The 17,351-nt window shown below is 55.5% G+C and overlaps 2 protein-coding genes across 4 annotated transcripts in view; both read left to right on the forward strand.

Annotated features, from left to right (window-relative positions):
• The window catches only part of ZNF862 (zinc finger protein 862), a 37,545-nt gene extending 30,557 nt beyond the window's left edge, over positions 1-6,988 (forward strand). For all 3 annotated transcript variants that reach the window (XM_019453144.2, XM_019453143.2, XM_019453145.2), the window contains 2 exons: positions 78-2,192; positions 3,731-6,988. In XM_019453144.2, the coding sequence (XP_019308689.1) occupies positions 78-2,192; positions 3,731-3,906 (2,291 nt within the window). In that variant the 3' untranslated portion in view covers positions 3,907-6,988. The remainder of the gene's footprint in view (positions 1-77; positions 2,193-3,730) is intronic.
• Positions 6,989-7,134: 146 nt separating this feature from the next.
• Positions 7,135-13,878, forward strand: ATP6V0E2 (ATPase H+ transporting V0 subunit e2). Its single transcript, XM_019453158.2, has 4 exons — positions 7,135-7,340; positions 8,728-8,775; positions 11,547-11,661; positions 12,134-13,878. The coding sequence occupies exons 1-3, from the start codon at positions 7,237-7,239 to the stop codon at positions 11,638-11,640; spliced, it is 246 nt and encodes an 81-aa protein (XP_019308703.1). The 5' UTR covers positions 7,135-7,236; the 3' UTR covers positions 11,641-11,661; positions 12,134-13,878.
• Positions 13,879-17,351: the final 3,473 nt, after the last annotated feature.

Below are 17,351 nucleotides of genomic sequence, written 5' to 3' on the forward strand. Positions count from 1 at the left end.
AAATTGGATATCCTAGTTGATAGGAGGCTACAGAGTTCTGCACAGCAACACTAAGCACATTTGTATTTGCTCCAAAGGGAAGAAGAAAATGGTGGCCGGAAGAGAGGCAGAGGCACCGGCCTTGGCTGTAGAATCCACAGTGCTTCCGGCCCCTTCAGTGGAGACCCGTAGTTCCCACGGTAATCCCAGCCTTTGTGAAGTCGAAGTAGATGGACCCAGGAAAATCAAGAGGACTTACAGACCCCGTTCAATCCAGAGGTCATGGTTTGGGCAGTTCCCGTGGTTAGTAATCGACCCCAAAGAGACCAAGCTCTTCTGTTCAGCTTGCAAAGAAAGACCTAGTCTCCACGACAAATCATCCCGGTTAGTCCGCGGTTACACGGGGCCTTTTAAAGTGGAGACTTTGAAATACCACGAGGTCAGCAAAGCACACAAGCTCTGTGTCAACACCGTGGAAGTCAAGGAAGACACCCCTCAGGCTGCCCCGGTCCCAGAGATCTCCAGTGACCTGATGGCGAACATGGAGCACTTTTTCAACGCCGCCTACTCCATCGCGTATCACTCGAGGCCCCTGAATGACTTTGAGAAGATCCTGCAACTCCTCCAAAGCACCGGGACCATGATCTTGGGCAAGTACCGCAATCGCACCGCGTGCACGCAGTTCATCAAATACATCTCTGAGACTCTCAAGAAGGAGATCCTCGAGGATGTCCGGAGCTCCCCTTGTGTGAGCGTGTTGTTGGACAGCTCCACGGACGCCTCCGACCAGTCGTGCGTGGGGATTTATATCCGCTACTTTAAGGGCATGGAGGTGAAAGAGTCGTACATTACTTTGGCCCCTCTCTACAGTGAGACGGTGGACGGATACTTTGAGACCATCATCTCTGCCCTGGATGAACTGGACATCCCCTTCCGGAAGCCCGGTTGGGTGGTCGGCCTGGGAACCGATGGCTCGACCATGCTGAGCTGCAGAGGAGGCCTCGTGGAAAAGTTCCAGGAGGTCATCCCCCAGCTGCTGCCTGTCCACTGCGTCGCCCACCGGCTGCACCTGGCCGTGGTCGACGCTTGTGGGGGCATCGATCTGGTGAAGAAGTGTGACCGGCACATTCGGACCGTCTTCAAGTTTTATCAGTCCTCGAATAAAAGGCTGAACGAGCTGCAGGAAGGCGCGGCTCCCCTAGAGCAGGAAATCATCCGCCTGAAGGACCTGAACGCCGTCAGGTGGGTGGCCAGCAAGAGGCGCACGTTGAACGCGCTCATCGTGAGCTGGCCGGCCCTGGCGAGGCACCTCCAGGGCGTGGCGGAAGCCGGGGGCCAGATCGGGCACAGGGCCAGAGGCATGCTGAAGCTGATGAAAAGCTTCCATTTCGTCAAGTTCTGCCACTTCCTTTTGGACTTCCTGAGCATCTACAGGCCTCTGTCCGAGGTGTGCCAGAAGGAGATCGTGCTGATTACGGAGGTGAACTCCACACTGGGACGGGCCTACGTGGCCCTGGAGACCCTCCGTCACCAGGCAGGGCCCAAAGAGGAAGAGTTCAACGCCGGCTTCCGGGATGGGCGGCTCCATGGCATCTTCTTGGACAGAATGCAGATGGCAGAGCAGCGGTTCCAGGCGGACAGGGAGAGAATGATCCTGACCGGGATCGAGTACCTCCAGCAAAGGTTTGACACAGACCGGCCCCCGCAGCTCAAGAACATGGAGGTGTTTGACACCATGGCCTGGCCAAGTGGGATTGAACTTGCCGCTTTCGGGAACGATGACATTCTTGCCCTTGCCAGATACTTTGAGCTCTCCCTCCCCGCAGGGTACAGCGAGGAAGCACTCCTGGAGGAGTGGCTGGGCCTGAAAGCCATCGCCAAGAACCTCCCGTTCTCCATGTTGTGTAAGAACGCCCTGGCCCAGCACTACCGGTTCCCCTTGCTGAGCAGGCTGGTGGCGGTGGTGGCCTGCGTGCCCGTCTCCACCTCCTGCTGTGAGCGGGGCTTCAGTGCCATGAACCGGATCAGGACCGACGAGAGGACCAAGCTCTCCAACGAGGTGATCAACATGCTCATGATGACGGCAGTGAACGGTGTGGCAGTCACGGAGTACGACCCCCAGCCCGCCATCCAGCACTGGTACCTGACCTCCTCAGGCCGGCGTTTCAGCCACGTCTACACTTGTGCCCAAGCGCCACCTCGCTCCCATGTGGGTAAGTCCGTGTGACAGAGTTCCTGGATGTGGGAAAACGAAGGGAGAGAATCTTATCTTCCCAATCCCATGCTGACCTTGGACACGGAGGTGTTCGACACTGTGTCAGCTGTCACGATAGGCGTGGTCTCAGTGGGTGAGCGAGACACGACATCTACCCTCACAGAGCTTATGATCCGGCTAGGGAGGCAGGGCATACTTGCTGCGGGCAGCAGGGAGTAGTTCTGAGAGCACGAATTTTCGGAGCCAGTCTGCCCGCTGGTTCCGCTAACTAGTGTGTGACGTCGGGCAGGTTAATCGCATTGTGCTTTGGTTTTTTTTCTGTAAAGTGAATTAATACGTGTCGAGTGCACAACGTCTGGCCCCTAATGCCAGCGGCACCCTCTGAAGGTTAAGACCAGGACTGGAAGTAACCAGAGGACTGGACAAGCTGGGGCGGTGAGCTCACGTTCTCCGCGGTGCTGTGTCGGCTCTTTTGGGAGGGAAGAAGTCAGGTCGGAGGGGCCGAGAAGAAGATTCTAGGTGGAGGAGAGGGCTGGAGCATCCTGGGCAGGGAGGCATCTGTGAGGGGGCACAGCCCAGCTAGCCTGGGGGCCGGGGTGGGGACGGACTGGAGGGACGCTTATGTTATATGGGAGGTGAGTTACTGAGTCTGAAGTGAGCAAGTCTCCTCTTTTCAAGTAGTCCCTGAAAACCAAAGAGGGCCTCCAGGCTATTCGTGTGTCACTTCTCAGTGACAGCAATGAAGTTTCTTCCTTGACATCTTGTTGTTTCTGGTCCCCTTCCATTGCTTGTGCTCCTGTGTGGTTACCGCCCGGTCTGTGGTCATCAGCTGCGGACAGGGTGTCAGTCTTGCCAGGGGCTCCCCAGGAAGCAGGGCGGCCCTGGCCCCATTGCTGGGCAAGGGGAGGGGCCTGGGGTGGAAGTGGAGAGAGGAGACGGGGAGAAAGGTAGGGAGCTGGAGAGTGAATCCTTCACCCACACGTTTGCTGAGTGAGCTGCTCCCCGCGTCCAGCCATGTGGGGGTGAAGGGTGCTCTCAAGTGTGCCCTTTTGCAGGGGGCGGTGGGACTAGTACATCTGAAGCAAATACAGGGCACTACCAGATTTGATAGGATAAGGCCCTCCTTCCCAGGCAGGGTTCTCAACCTCAGCACTGTGGACACTGAGGGCTGGAAGGTTCCTCGTTGTAAGGCCCAGCCTGTGTGTGATTGGGTCGCCAGCAGCACCCCTGACCTGCACCCCTTACATACCCACTGGGCCCCCTTGGCACTCACCCAGTTGTAGCGATCAGAAGTGTGTCCAGGCATTGCCACGTGTCCCCTGGAGGGCAGAATCGCCCCAGGTGAGGCCCACCACCCCAGGGTGAGAGAACAGAGCAAGTCTAGAACAGGTCTGCCAAGAGCAGCGCAGTCATATCTCCAGGCTGTTCTGCATTCTCACCCAGCATTCCTTGGGGCACAGTGGATATGGGAAGGGGTCGTCATCTAATCTGTTTTCCCCTCCGTGTAACTGTGGGTTCTCTTTCCCCTCGCACAAGGACCAGGGCTCAGGAAGGAGAAGATGGGGGCACTCTATGTGGAGGAGGCTGTGACCCAGAAACCGCCCGTTCCACCCTACAAGGAGCCAGTGGAGATCCTGAAGGACTGCATCATGGACCCTCCTGACAGGCTCCTGTACCCCCCTACCAGCCAAGAGGCCCCCAAGCTGTCTTGACGGAGAGCTCACGTCGGAGCAGGAATCCTAGGGATTGCCTTGGAGGCCCCCCTCCCGCCCCCCCGCTGCTGCCTTGCCCCTGGGAATCATGGTGACAGGCTCTTTGCAGAATCAAGGCTGCCCTAGAGTCTTTGCTTGGGGGGGGGGGGGTGCTCTCCAAGCACCAGGAAGTGGGCAGCGACAAGATAGTTAAGCCCACCTCCCAGAGGCAGGGTAATCAGGAGCACAAACCTGCTTCCCAAGGCCCCTTTCTGAGCAACGGTGACCTCCTGGCACTTAAATAAGCAGAAAGGTTCCTAGCTCAAATTCATTTTTAAGGTGCTTCAGGAAATAATCCCATCATGAAATATTCCACCCCATGATCTGGTAGCAAGAGGACTTCTCTGAAATGGGAGAGAGGCTGTTGGGGCTTTCAGAAGCACCCCCCACCCCAGCATCCCCCCTGGATGGTTGGGGAGCGTTCTGGGGAGGCTGCTCACAGCCTCAGTGGCATGGAGGAGGCACTGTGAGGGCAGAGGATCACCAGGCTCTAGGGACCACCGGCCCGGCTCTGGGTCTCACTCTGGCTCTACAGCAGAAGCAGGGAAGCTTCAACTTCAGATGGGACACTTGTACCAGAGAATTTCTCTACCTCCTCCAGGGGCTCCCTTAGGAGGGGCAAGCCAAACCCTCTCCACAGAGCACTCCAGAGAGGTCATCCCGGGACAATGGAGGAAAAGTCTTTCCTGGAGGGAGCCTGCTGCTTCTCCGCGGTGGCGGCACTTATGTTTGACCTGAGCCTGGTTTCCTGAGGAGCAGACATGTCCACGCTTTCACTTGGGAGGCTTGGGCTCCAGCCCCAGCTCTGCCGCAGGCAGAGGTTCAACAGTAATGAATCTCTTCCTCTTTCCTGTGCCTCAGTTTCCCTCTCCATGACGTGGCAGCAGAGAATTCAAGTGCCTGCTGGCTCCTGGTCTGCCACTGGGCTGATGAGTGACGGCGCCTCCAGCTCCCCAAAAGTCAGACCTCGGGCTGCACAGAGTGGACGTAGCTGCCTTCAGCCCTTGTCCTCGTCCCTTGCTACCAACGTCCTTATTGCGGGAACAGAGCTCCCTAAATGTGCCATCAGCGTGGTGGCCTAGTCCGCTCTTCCCAGTTCTCTGGGACCCAGCCTGGGAGTCACTAGGGGTGCTTGTTAAATATGCTCAACTCCTTACCTGCTTGAGCGGATATCTGGGACTGGGGCTCAGCGACGGGCAGTTTGGAGCAAGGTCCTCCAGGAACTTCATGGGCTCACTCAAGCTTGAGAGCACTACCCTGGAGGCCCAGAAGGGTGTCTTGCACAACTATGTTCCCACTCCCCCTCACCCCTCTCCCCTCACTCCCTGAAGCAAAGCACTTTTCCCTCCAGGGCACTTCGTTTTGGCAGGTTCCTAGGCTGCTTATCTGCTGGGGATGATGTGGGGCCTGGGTCCCGCCTTCCTAACCTTCCTGGGTAGGAAACCAGGGGAGGTTAGAGGGCAGGTTTGACCCCTGCCTTTTGCTTGTTTTAGACAGGCAGGAAATGGTGCTGCGTCCTGGCCTTGCGCCGGGGGCCCCCGCCCTGTGCTGCATGCTAAGTCGCCTGGCCCTCAGCCAGCGCTCTGTTCTCTCCTCTGTCCTGGGAGGTGCTGAGAGCCTCTGAGATGCTGGTATGGACTGTCGCCTTCTAACCACCCCCCCCCCCCGGCCCGCCCCGGTTCCCAGTGTTTCTGACTCTCCCTTCCCGTCACCCACCTTTAGCACTTAGCCGTAGTGCCATCGTCTTCCTGTTTTCTTCAGCTGCGAGCCAGGAATTCGTCCCCACTTTCTGCCTTCTATTAGTCTGTGGAAATGCCTCTCTTCCAGCCCCAGGGTCAGGGGTCTGGGGTATACCACGGGCCTTTAGAGCTGCAGCTCTGGCAGTGTTACTGTCCACACCGAGAGGGAGCCCAGGCCTCCCTCCCCCATTCACATAAGGTTCTGTGGGGAGTTCAGGACTCTGCCCTAGGCGAGGTGTTGGGGCTATAAATTGGTGGGGTGGAAGAGAGAAAGACCCCTTAAAATAGGGGTCGTTGCCCCCACCCTATCCATAGATCCCAAACGAGGTGACTTTCTGGCAAGCATCCTCCCTGGGGCTCTTCCATCCTGTAAGAATCCTCAGAGCATGAGGCTAGTCCCGCGAGCAGTGTTGTGTGTGTGAGCTCCACACACACAGTTCCCTGTGCAGCTCTAGGCGCTGAGGTGGAGGCCAGGTAGGGAAGCATCCAGCCTCCACATCCATGTACTGAGGAAGCCTCCAATACCAGCTTTTGAGAAAGTTGGGCCCCTTGGAGCGGGTGATGGAAAATGTTGTGTTTTTGTTTTTGTTTTTTTTTTTTTTTTGCAGCGATTTGCACTGTCCACATTTCTTAAGAGGCACAGGCAGCCTAGTTAATGGCACAGAGGCCTACCGACGTTTTTGTGCAGGACCCCAGGGCTGACACGTGGTGAACACCTTTGCTGGAGACTATTACCCAGCCTGACCTCTTTGGTTTTGTTTCAAGGCACTTGCTGCATTTCAAATCCAGGGCCTGGAGACACCCTTGTTGGAGAGGCTTCCTATTTTTGCCTCACAAGAAAACAAGCTGAAGAGAAGGAGCAAGCCTTTGGCCAGAGTCCTAGCCACGCCTCCACCCTCCTGCACCAGCAACATGCGCAGATCCTGGCGTCCTCCCACCCCTGATGCCCAGAGGGTCTGACGTTCTGAGTAACCGGCATTATAACTGATGGTTTGATTTCAGTAGCCATAGAGACCAGGTGGGAGGGAATTCAGCCCCCTGCCCTCGCCAGACACCTAAGACAGTGTAACCTACCCCAGACCTTTTGGTTCTTCCTCAAGCCTACGTTGGGTTCCTGGGGCGCTAAGTATTTAGCAAGGCAGCGTGAAGATTGGCCGATTCCCTCATTCAGGTGCCCGTCAGCCAAGGATACTCAGGGCGATCGGCAGCGTCTTCTGGCTTCAGAGACGTGCAAATGAGGTTTAAAACCCCACGTTGGATTCGCAACTTTTTGCTCCCTGAATAAAGCCGTTTATTTCGACCCATGCTTGCGTCCTGTGAGTCTCGCGGGTCAAAGCTCATCAAGAGCTGATCGAAGCTGGATCTGGCCCCTCGGAAAGCCCGCCCCTGCCCGAGCGACGCGCTCGCGCCTGCGCGGGGGCGACTGCGCGAGCTCCCCCTGGCGGCCCGTTCCTGCTGCGCATGCTCGGCGCCAGCGGCCGGCGGGGACCCAGCACACCTGAGCGTCCGCAGCTCGGCCTGGCACCCCAGCCTGGGCGTCCCGCGTCCGGCCATGACGGCACACTCCTTCGCCCTCCCGGTCATCATCTTCACCACGTTCTGGGGCCTCATCGGCATCGCCGGGCCCTGGTTCGTGCCGAAAGGACCCAACCGCGGGTAAGGATGGCGTGCGGGCCCGGCCTTCCTGCGGACCCCTCCCCGGGCAGCGTCAGGCGGTGCAGCGAGCTTTGGGTCAGGGCTCGTTCGGCGCCGCCTTCCTCCGTCGTCCTCACTGGCCGCCTTCGGCTCGGAACTGGCAGGCGGTCGGGGCCAAAGAGCAGAGCCGGTGGTGCTTTAGAAAGGTGGAGGGCCGACCGACGCGGGAGGCAGTTAAGGGTTCCCCCCCCTCCCGCCAGTGAAGCTAGAGGCCATGGCCGGCCGCTGATGCGGTTTGTCCACCGCTCACCAGCAGTGACCTTGAGCGAACGTTAGCCCTTCAGGCCTCACTTTCTTCATACGTAAAATGTGGATGATGGTGGTACGTGCCTTTTAAGGCTATACTGTGAGGAATACCCGAAATAACGCATGTAAAACAGCGCATGGCACGGATTATGTGTTGAATAATTTTTAGCAGGTTTTGTTTTCTGAGCGGCCCCTAGCAGATTTCTGTACCTTGTGGTCAGTTTATCAGTTACTGCGGGTCAGTTTATCAGTTCCTCAGCTAGGAAGGGCTCTCCCCTGAACTTGAACTTGATTTTAAGTTCCTCTACCTGGAAGATTGTCTCCTTCACCACCGTGGACCCCAGTGCCCAGCACAGGGCTGGCCCACAATGCGTAGTAACGTTGAAGGAATGGATCCAGTGTAATTCCTCTGGCACTGACTTCAGGTGCTTTAGACCAGGGGTCCTGGGGCCTGATTTGGATTTGGGTGGAGGCTACTTGGACATATGGGCACTGTCCCTGATCCTGAAGTCCCACAGCATCACTTTGTGAACCATTTTAGTATCTCACCTCTCCTGCAAACTTTGGTGAGTTCTAACTGAAGTCTCTCCTGATGCATTTTAAGCTTCTGAGTCCAGAGTCCTCTTTGTATGGACACAGAGCTACCTGTTCCCTTGGTAACCACTCACTCTGCCTCAGAAATGGCTCACGGTCTCCTTGCTTCTTGCCAGCTTCTGTTTTCCATCCCCTTGCCCAATGAAGTTTGCATTGCAGAGAACATTCCATGGTGTGTTGCTGCAAATGCAACTCGGGGGGGGGGGGGGTATCTTTTCCCAGCATGGCTGCAATAAGATGGTAGGTGGTGGAGAAGGGAGGTAAAGAGAAGGTCCATAATGCAACTTGGATGCAGTCATGGTGGGCTTTCCCCTGGGGTGACGCTTGAGTTTTTATCTCCCCTCTTACAATTGTCACCCTGAATAGAAGTCAGCCTCCTGTGTTCAGGTGGCATCAGGAAGGCCAACAGGAAAGGGGCTGACACCAGGAGCTCTTTCTCTGGCCCTGGCCTGGCCTTGGGAGGGTGCTGGTTCCACCCATCCTGACCTGACCACCGCTTCCATTGCAGAGTCATTATCACCATGCTGGTGGCCACGGCTGTCTGCTGTTACCTTTTGTAAGTACCACTCCCCCAGTTCGACGTCTTCCCTCCTCTCCCTAAGCCCTGCCCTCTCCTCTGTCCTGGTAGTGACAGATTCCACTTTTGAAAGGCTGAGTCTGTAAAACGTAGGGGAGCAGGCAGTTTGGGATGGCACAGAGAGCAGGGGGCTCGAAGTCCTGGACTCTGGGGTCTGGTTCCAAATGCGGCAGCCAAACTAGCTTTGTAGCGTCCATGTTTTCTCATCTGTGAACTGAGCGCTCTTTATGCCCGACCGGGCACCAGAATCACTGGGAGAGATGGAAAGACACAGCATTCAGGGCTCCACCCTTGACCCACTGACTCAGTTTTCAACATCTGCACTTAGGAGTTCATATTTCTAATACATGCTCCTGGGTGGTTGTGATGCGGCCGGTTTCAAACCATCAGATGAGCAGGAGTCTTCAAACTTGGGAAGGGGGCCCTGGGGATGTAGGAGAATAATTCCAAGGGATTCAAGAACCTGGACAGGGTGAGGGAGTCAAAGTCTGGGTCCTGAATGCCCAGATGTTCTCTTCCTAAAACTGCCACTCACGATAGCCCCGCCCCCTTTACAAAAGAAGACACTCCTCCTTCCACCCACACCCCTTGTATGTCACCCTGCTCCAAGTTTAAATCATCCTGCCTGCCAAACCAGGGGATAAGTCCAAGTTCTGGTTTTGAGGGAAGCCTCTCCCCTGATCAGTCAAGCCATGGGAAGCCCGTGTGGCCTCCCCTCCTCCTGGGTCTCATACGCTATCTCTGTGGGTTATGCTTGGCATAGTTGGGGTATTCTGAATTCAGAACAATCAAAATAGGACGGGTAACAGTGATGAGATACTGATTCTTTACAAGGTAACAGAGGGGCCTGGTTCAGTCGGTTAAACATCCGCCTCTTGATATCGGCTCAGGTCATAACCTCATGGTCATGAGATTGAGCCCCGTGTCGGGCTCTGTGCTGAGTATGGATCCTGCTTGGAATTCCTTCTCCCTCTCTCTCTGTCTCTGCCCCTCCCCAGCTGGCACTCTCTCGTTCTCAAAAATAAATAAATAAAAACTTCAAAAAAATAAGAAACAATAATGAGAGGTAACAGATTGTTTTAAAGACAACTGGAATAAAAAATAAAAGTAACGAGTATTTTGCAAGACTGCCAAATTTTTCAAAATGCATAGATTAAGGCCCACATGTAAAATTTTTTACATGATGTATTTCGTATTTGGGGTGTGTTTTGTAGTTAAAGCCTGTTCTATCTAATTAGATCACGAACTATTTATTCCTCTGAGTCAGTTCTCTCATTTCACTTCATACGACGTTAAATACTTTCTATCCCCTATTAACAACAAAAAAATAAAACTTGCTAAAAAATAATGACCCGTACTACGTTAGCTTAAATGTTAGCTTAAATACATGAGGATGTACGGTTTTTCAGGATTCTCCCGAGACAGAACGTCTCTAAGGCCCTCTGTGCTGTTTCTTGGCCTTTCGGGGCTCGGCAGAATGTCCTCATCTGTCTCAGGGAGGGCCTCAGAGGGGCTGGGGCTCGATGGCACAGAGACCAGGGCATAGAGGGTGGTGGCTGGGAACAGCAGAGACGGCGTGTGCGTGGGATGTGGTAACTACAGACACCAGATGGACGTAGGGGAAAGGGAGACTGGCCGCAGACCGGGCGCACACAGGTGGAGAGGTGGGGCAGCTTACAAAATGCCACGCCTGGAAATTATGTTCCACAAAACATCAACTCTGGGTTAATGCCGATGATAAGCAGACTGCAACTTCTTTTTTTTTTTTTTTTTTTTTTTAACGTTTATTTATCTTTGAGACAGAGACAAAGCATGAACGGGGGAGGGTCAGGGAGAGGGAGACACAGAATCCGAAACAGGCTCCAGGCTCCGAGCTGTCAGCACAGAGCCTGACGCGGAGCTCAAACTCACGGAGCGCGAGATCATGACCCGAGCTGAAGTCGGCCGCTTAACCGACTGAGCCACCCAGGCGCCCCCAGACTGCAACTTCTGACAGCTTACAGGCGTCAGCCACGTGACTGGCTGCTGGGGGTTGCGGTGTGGTCTGAGGTCAAACAGCTGGAGCCTTCCTGCGAAACCAGATGGAGCACCAGGGGACCTATTTCTGGCATGTGAGGTCATGCACCTTTAGAGTCTCTGGGGACCCACTACTGTGGGCACACAAGTCCTGACAACAGGGTCTGGCCCTCCCGCCCCACCCCACCAAGATGTGCAGCCTGCCCATGTTCCCTGGACATCTCCCTGGCCTGAAGGACAGCTCCCGTCCTGTCGCCAGCAGGCCTCAGCGTGGGGCTCTCTGGTCATCAGCCCTTCCTAGGAGGTAGTTCTTCGTCTTGCTCCTAGAAGTAGGTGATTCTGACGTGCCTGCTGGCAGACCAGCCCTGTCCTGCTCCCAGGTACCGGCTGGGGGAGGCCCAGACCAGAGGTGTCCTGGGCTCAGCTGGGAGGCCCCTTCAGCACGCCTCTGGAGGCCGTCTTACCCCTTCCCTGTCCCAGAGTCCAGCCCCAGCCCGGGTCTTAGAAACCAAAGAAACATCAGATCAAACCAGACCGAAGCCGGAACCCACGAACCCCGGGCCAACCTCCTGTGCTGGCCAGACTGGGGGAGGGCTCACGGGACCCTTCACCTGGAAACGCAGACCCCTGTGTGTCTGCCGGCTTGGCCACGTGACCGGACGCATGGCGCGAGGTGTGGAGCGTGGATTTCCTTCCGGCGTCCTGGCTCACCCTCCCTGTGCTGTCCCCGGCAGCTGGCTCATCACCATCCTGGCTCAGCTGAACCCCCTCTTTGGGCCGCAGCTGAAGAATGAGACCATCTGGTACGTGCGCTTCCTGTGGGAGTGACCGTCGCCACTTTGGCCCCAGGTACTGGGGGCCCAGACCCCGCGGGTGGGACAGGGGCCTGGCGCGTAGGAGGAGAACACACAGGGCAGTCATAAGAGTTCACGTTTACACTCAGGCATTCATTTATTTGGCAAAAAGGAAACAAAAAGAGAAGATGCAAAGCACGTGTATTCTTCCTGGCGGTGCCGCAGGAGGGTGTGAGGCACCAGGGCTGCCTGCAGGATCCGGGTCTTCAGGGGAAGCATGGCAGGCCCTGCCACGGTTGTGGGTTTGCAGGCCACAGAGGGCATGGCCAGAATCTGTTGTGAGGGAGGGAGGCTCGGGGCACAGGGGCCATGACGCACAGACTGGACACAGGGGCAGTTGAAGTCAGCCTCGTGGCTGGGGCACAGACAAGGACAAGGAAATTCTCCAGGGAGGGAGGGGGGAGGCGGTGGTGGAGAAGGCGTCTCCGCGGCAAGGAAGTGACCCCTTCGTGTGATGTGCTTTTCAGGTGCCCCAGTTCTCTGGATGACTTTGGCTGTACTGTCCCTGATGACCCATTTGTCCCCACCCTCACAGCCGTATCTGAGTCCCTCCATGCTTCCCACCCCAGGATCTGTCTGGTTTGGGGACCTCCTGCCTTCTCCATCCAATCTGGGCCTTGGGAAGCCCCAAGTTCAGAGTCAGGCTGGAGCAGAAGCTATCCGGCCCTCAAACTTCCCCCGCCCCTCCCAAGTAGATCCCGGCCAGGAGCTGACTGGGGGGTGGGGGGACCTTTCTCTTACAAATGTGGCAGCCCCAGAAAGGGCATGTGTTCTGTGGAGAAGGGGGGTCCAGCCTGGGATGCTACAAGCCTGGGGGGCGGGACCAGAGAGGAAGCCCATGGGTGGGGAGTCAGCTGGTCCTCATCAGCTCTGCCACAGTCCTGCCCTGTGACCCCAGGAAGCATCTCTGCCTCTGTGGGCCTCCTCACCTCCTCACCCTGTGAGATGGACGCAGGGCGTCCCAGAGGTCTCCCCTGGGATTCTGTAATTTTCAGACACTTACAGATGTGAATTCCCTAAGAAAGTTGAAGTAATGGAAAAACATTCACACACAAAAAACAACATAGTAATTTGGGTCAGGATTGAAAGCTGTATGTTTACTTAGCATTCTTTGTAGTTATAAAGTCGCTTAAATGGGCTTGCTCAGAAAGCTGTATCTCCTTAGAATATCCTGTTCCATCTTCCTTCCCTATCTTGGCCCCTCCTCTGTGGATAAGCTCCCTGCGGCCTGGAGGGCTCAGTCTGGGCACAGGCCCAGGACTGGATTCCATCCTTTGACTACAGTGGGGTGAGTTTCAGAGCCCCCCTCATAGTAGCAGCTAGGTCACCCGGAGTTAGGGAGGATGAACCCGGAGTTAGGGAGAGATAGATGCAGGTGAGGTTTGGGCGGCACTGGGCCACTGGGTCCATCCTGGCCCCTGTCCATTCCTGCTCTGGGAGCACCTGGCCTGACAAGGCGTGGAAAGCAGAATGTGCAGGAATCAGATGAGAGGGAACCCAGGACCCCTGCCCATACTCTCCCTCCTCCCAAGAGAATTGAGGCTGAGACCTCAGGCATTGGCCCATGTCCCAGAACTAACTGGGGTCCCCCGATCTGCCACGCTGCCTCCCTGGGGAAGACACCAATCTCCAATATTTGTTGAGCGTATTTATTTAATATTCTATTTAGCGGGCATTGTCTTTGGAACAGTGGTAGAATGTGCTATGTCTCACCTAGATTTCTTGGTTCTGGGCTTGGCCTGTTGCTCAGAGCTCCCAACTGGGGCTTCCCTTTGACATGCCAGCTCACCGCACCCCCTTTCAAACTCCCTTCCTGTCCTGACCCTCTGTGGCCCTCCTGGAGAGGGGGCTGTGGAGTGTGGAATGTACTGAAAACCTGATCCATGACTAATGAGCGGCGGCTAAGTCCTGGCTGAGGCCACGCTTGCTGGCTGCTGCCCCCCTGTCCACCCAGTTCGAATGTGCTCAGTGGGTGGCTTTGGGGCACGGGAGAGACCCGGCAGCCGCTTGGAGCCGCAGTTCTGGATCGTGGACACTGAAAACTACATTCTCCTGAGACCGGAAGGAGAATACAGCCGTCCCAGGTTCTGCCCAGAAGCAGTTCCGGCAGGAGAAGGAAGATGATTGTTCCAGTGGAAGTCTGACCGGCCTCTTCTGTGCCCCAGATACAGAGAGCACGGCGCCTGAGGGTGAGCAATAAAGCAGGCCCCCCAAGTCTCCAGAGCGTGTCCTGCCTCGTTCCTGAATACCTGAGCGCACCCAGTCTGCCCGCCCCTGCCCCTCCTGCAGGGGCCGGAGCAGACTGAGCAGAGGACACTGGTCCTCCAGGGCCAGGGAGGGTGGTTCTTGCGCAGAGACGGAAGAGGTTTGGGGGTGGGGAGGCACTGGAGGAATGAGGGACCAGACCACTGAGGGCTTGTCACCGGCTGAGGAGCTTGGATGACCCAAAGGGCAAAGCAAAGCCATGAAAGGGTTTTAAGGCAGGGGAGTGACGTGACCCAATTTGATTTCTAGGATGATTTTTATAGGGTGTGTCACGGACAGGAGCCTGTCTATAGGGTCCCAGTGGAGCGTGGTGGTGAGGACTGAGGCGAGGGGGCGGCTGGAAGGTCTGGTCAGGGCTGCAGGTGACCAGCCTGTTGGCTGTGGGAGAGGGGCAGGCGGGGATGGATGCAGAAGGTTCTGTGCTCTGGGCGGGGGCCCTGCAGTGAGCAGTAGCTACGGAGGTCCCGGGGCTGCTGGCTGATGGGCTCCGTGAAGGGCCACAGAGGAACAGTTTCAGAGGGGAAACGGTGGCCTGTGGTCTCCTTTGTTTCCTGGTGAGTCGGACGTGTCCAGGGCATCCGTGTGGAGATGTCCAGTGAGTGGTCAGGTGAGTGGGTTTGAAAGTCAGGAGGAAGATGTGGCCTGAAGAGCTGAGAGTCTTCAGCAGAAAATAACGGTGGTCCCTGAGCCTGTGGAGTGGGGTGCAGTGTGAGACCCCGGGAATGCCAGTGATCACGGGGTGGGCAGATAAAGAAGGGCTCCTGTCAGGCGTACAAGAGGTTCTCAAGGGGACGGGAGGAGAGCTGGGTGAGTAGAACCACCAGAGGATTCCTGGAAGTGGTTCAAGAGGAAGGAAGGTCCAGGGCCTCAGAGGGCGCCACCTCCCCCAAAGGTCAAGGGGGAGGGGAGACCGGGGACAGCAGCGACTTCAGAAAGCCCAAGAGAGAGAAAGGGAGTGATACAACAAGGGGACCTTCCTGGGTCCCTTCTCCTGGGTCCCTGGGGACGTACCCCATAAGGCTGTGTGGCATCTCCATCTCTGCAGCTGAAACTTAAGCCAGCCCCACCCTCTGGGCTCCCTGCTCCCCCCAGCCACTCCCCCCTTAGGGTCTCAGGTCTGGGATGCTGAAGATCACTGGCCCAGGCCCAGGGTTGGGGAGGTGAGGGGCAACATCCGGTTGCTTTCCCACACAGTTTCCCTTCCCTGGCTTCTCAGTTTCCCTGGCATCAGACTGCGGCCGCTCCTCCGGACTCTCTCAGGATGTGTGTCTGTTCCTCTGTTCAGGTGCGGTCCTGGGGAGCATCCCGCGCTCTCCAGGCCACTTCCGAACAGAGCACCTTGGGGCTGGCAGACCCTTCCCCAGCATGGTCCTTCCCTCCGCTCCCTTCCTTTCTGCCTGCACGGCCATCCAGGGAGAAGGGAGAGCAGCTGAGAGCATGGGTGCATGACTCCCAGGATCTGATGCCCACCCACTGGGTGAGGGTTGCATTCCTATCAAAGCTTTCACCCCCGCACCCACGGCAGAAACTGCAAGATGAACAGGTCTTGTCAAAGATAAGCATGGCTGGACATGAGTTAAAGCAGTGAGAAGCAGGTTTTATTCTGTAACTACTGATGGAAATCTGAGCTCCCTCTTATCTGTGCCGAGGTGACAGGCAGTTTAAAGGGAGAGTGAGGGCTCAAGTAAGTCAGGAAAGTGAGAAATCACAAAGGGTTGGTTAGTGTAAGTGCCACTAGGCCACCTGTGTCTCCCACAGAGACTGGGACCCGATCCTTCCTGATTTCATTTCGGAAGACTGAAGTTCATGTCCTGGAGGGAGACGTCACTGGATTGCAGGAGATACGTATATATCTCTCAAAGGGACAGAGGAAGGATTCACGACTGCAAGCGTTTTTAGTAAATGCTGTAAGAAAGGACAGAGGGCAGAGGGTCAGAGGTCTGTGGTCATGTTTTGGCTGGAAATGACCGTAAATTCTTCTGACAGAGCTTTTTCAGAGAAGAACCCAACAGGGCTACGTTGCCCCGGGTATCCAGCCTTAGGCTGTCTGAAGCCACACGCGGTTGGTTGAGTCTCTTTGTGCAGGGTTTGAACTGAAACGTGCCGAGAGTTGTTTTGTAGTTCGTTTCAAACATCTGCCATCTGCCACGTGGGGGCTCATCAGTGAATGTCTCCTCGGACAGACACTCGGAGAACTTACATGAAGCAAAAGATTCCTAAAGATGGGAAGTGGCAGAGAATAGGAAACCCCTGCACCATACCTAGTGGCAGAGTAGGGAGGGAAACAGCCTTGGAGACCACCCTGGGACTGGACGAACCCCAAGAGAAGAAACACCAAAGGCAGCCAAGGTAAGCTAACCTGCACACACACAGGGTGGCCAGCAGAGGGCAGTGCTCTCACGAAGGCGCTAAACCTCCTGAGCCCGGTTTACGCCACCCCTGGGGATGCCTTGCACATGTTAGAGGTTGTGGCCTTAGAGCACCGCTGTTAGTGGGGAGCAGGGACAACCCTCCAGAGGATAACAGAGCCTGAGTGGAATGTCCTTCAAGGATATGTAACCACAACCACGGCTAATGTTCACTGAGCAGTTGCTAGGAGCCAGGCACTATCAAAACCAAAGGGCAAAGAGCTAAGGAAACTTGCCAGCTTGAAACTGCTCTGATACAAGCCTTCCAAAAATCTTGTGTGTCTTCTTACCGCCTCCACATCCCCGAGAGATCTGGCATATTCCGGTGTGTACAAGAGACACCCATCAGCCAGATTCTGAACAAGGAAGAGAAGATACAGACAGACCTGTACTCTCATACAGGCCACAGGGTTACCTCTTATTCTAGACCCTAGAGTAAGCCTTTTGATGAATTTTAGTTGCTTTGAACAGAAATCGGATAGGTGATAGCAATGGGAATGTGAGCAGAGGTGAAATCGAGTGGGGGTGGTTATAACCTCCAGGTCTGTGTGCTGGAAGTGACCTTTGTGTAAAAACCTTGGGGCTTCCAGGAACAAAGTCAGTTGACAGGACACCACAGCTTTGCTTTTAAAACCAGGAAAGTGAGGGCAAATGACCAAAGTCTAGGCTAACTCAGACCACTTTCTGTGTTAATGAACCTGCAGAAGAATCGCTCAGAACAAAAAAAAAAACAACCCACAGAATGCTAGGACCAAGCCAGCACTAACATCATCAACTAATTGATGTTAGTTGAGTGAAAGTTACTTAATCTTTATGATCTTCGTTTTACTGTTCAGTTGATATAATAATAATAGTGCCTGCCTCAGAGAGATTGGGAATATGAGCCAAGAGAATGGATTAAAGTGCCTGGCTCACCAGTAAGTGGAAGCTATTGATCACACTATTTTTACATATGTTAGTTCCTTGCCACTCTATTCTGCCAGGACCTCAGCTTCCTTTTCCTTTTTTTTTT

This window comes from Panthera pardus, unplaced genomic scaffold (genome assembly GCF_024362965.1).
Source record: "Panthera pardus isolate Hobbes unplaced genomic scaffold, ASM2436296v1 HiC_scaffold_9, whole genome shotgun sequence".
Taxonomy (NCBI): domain Eukaryota; kingdom Metazoa; phylum Chordata; class Mammalia; order Carnivora; family Felidae; genus Panthera; species Panthera pardus.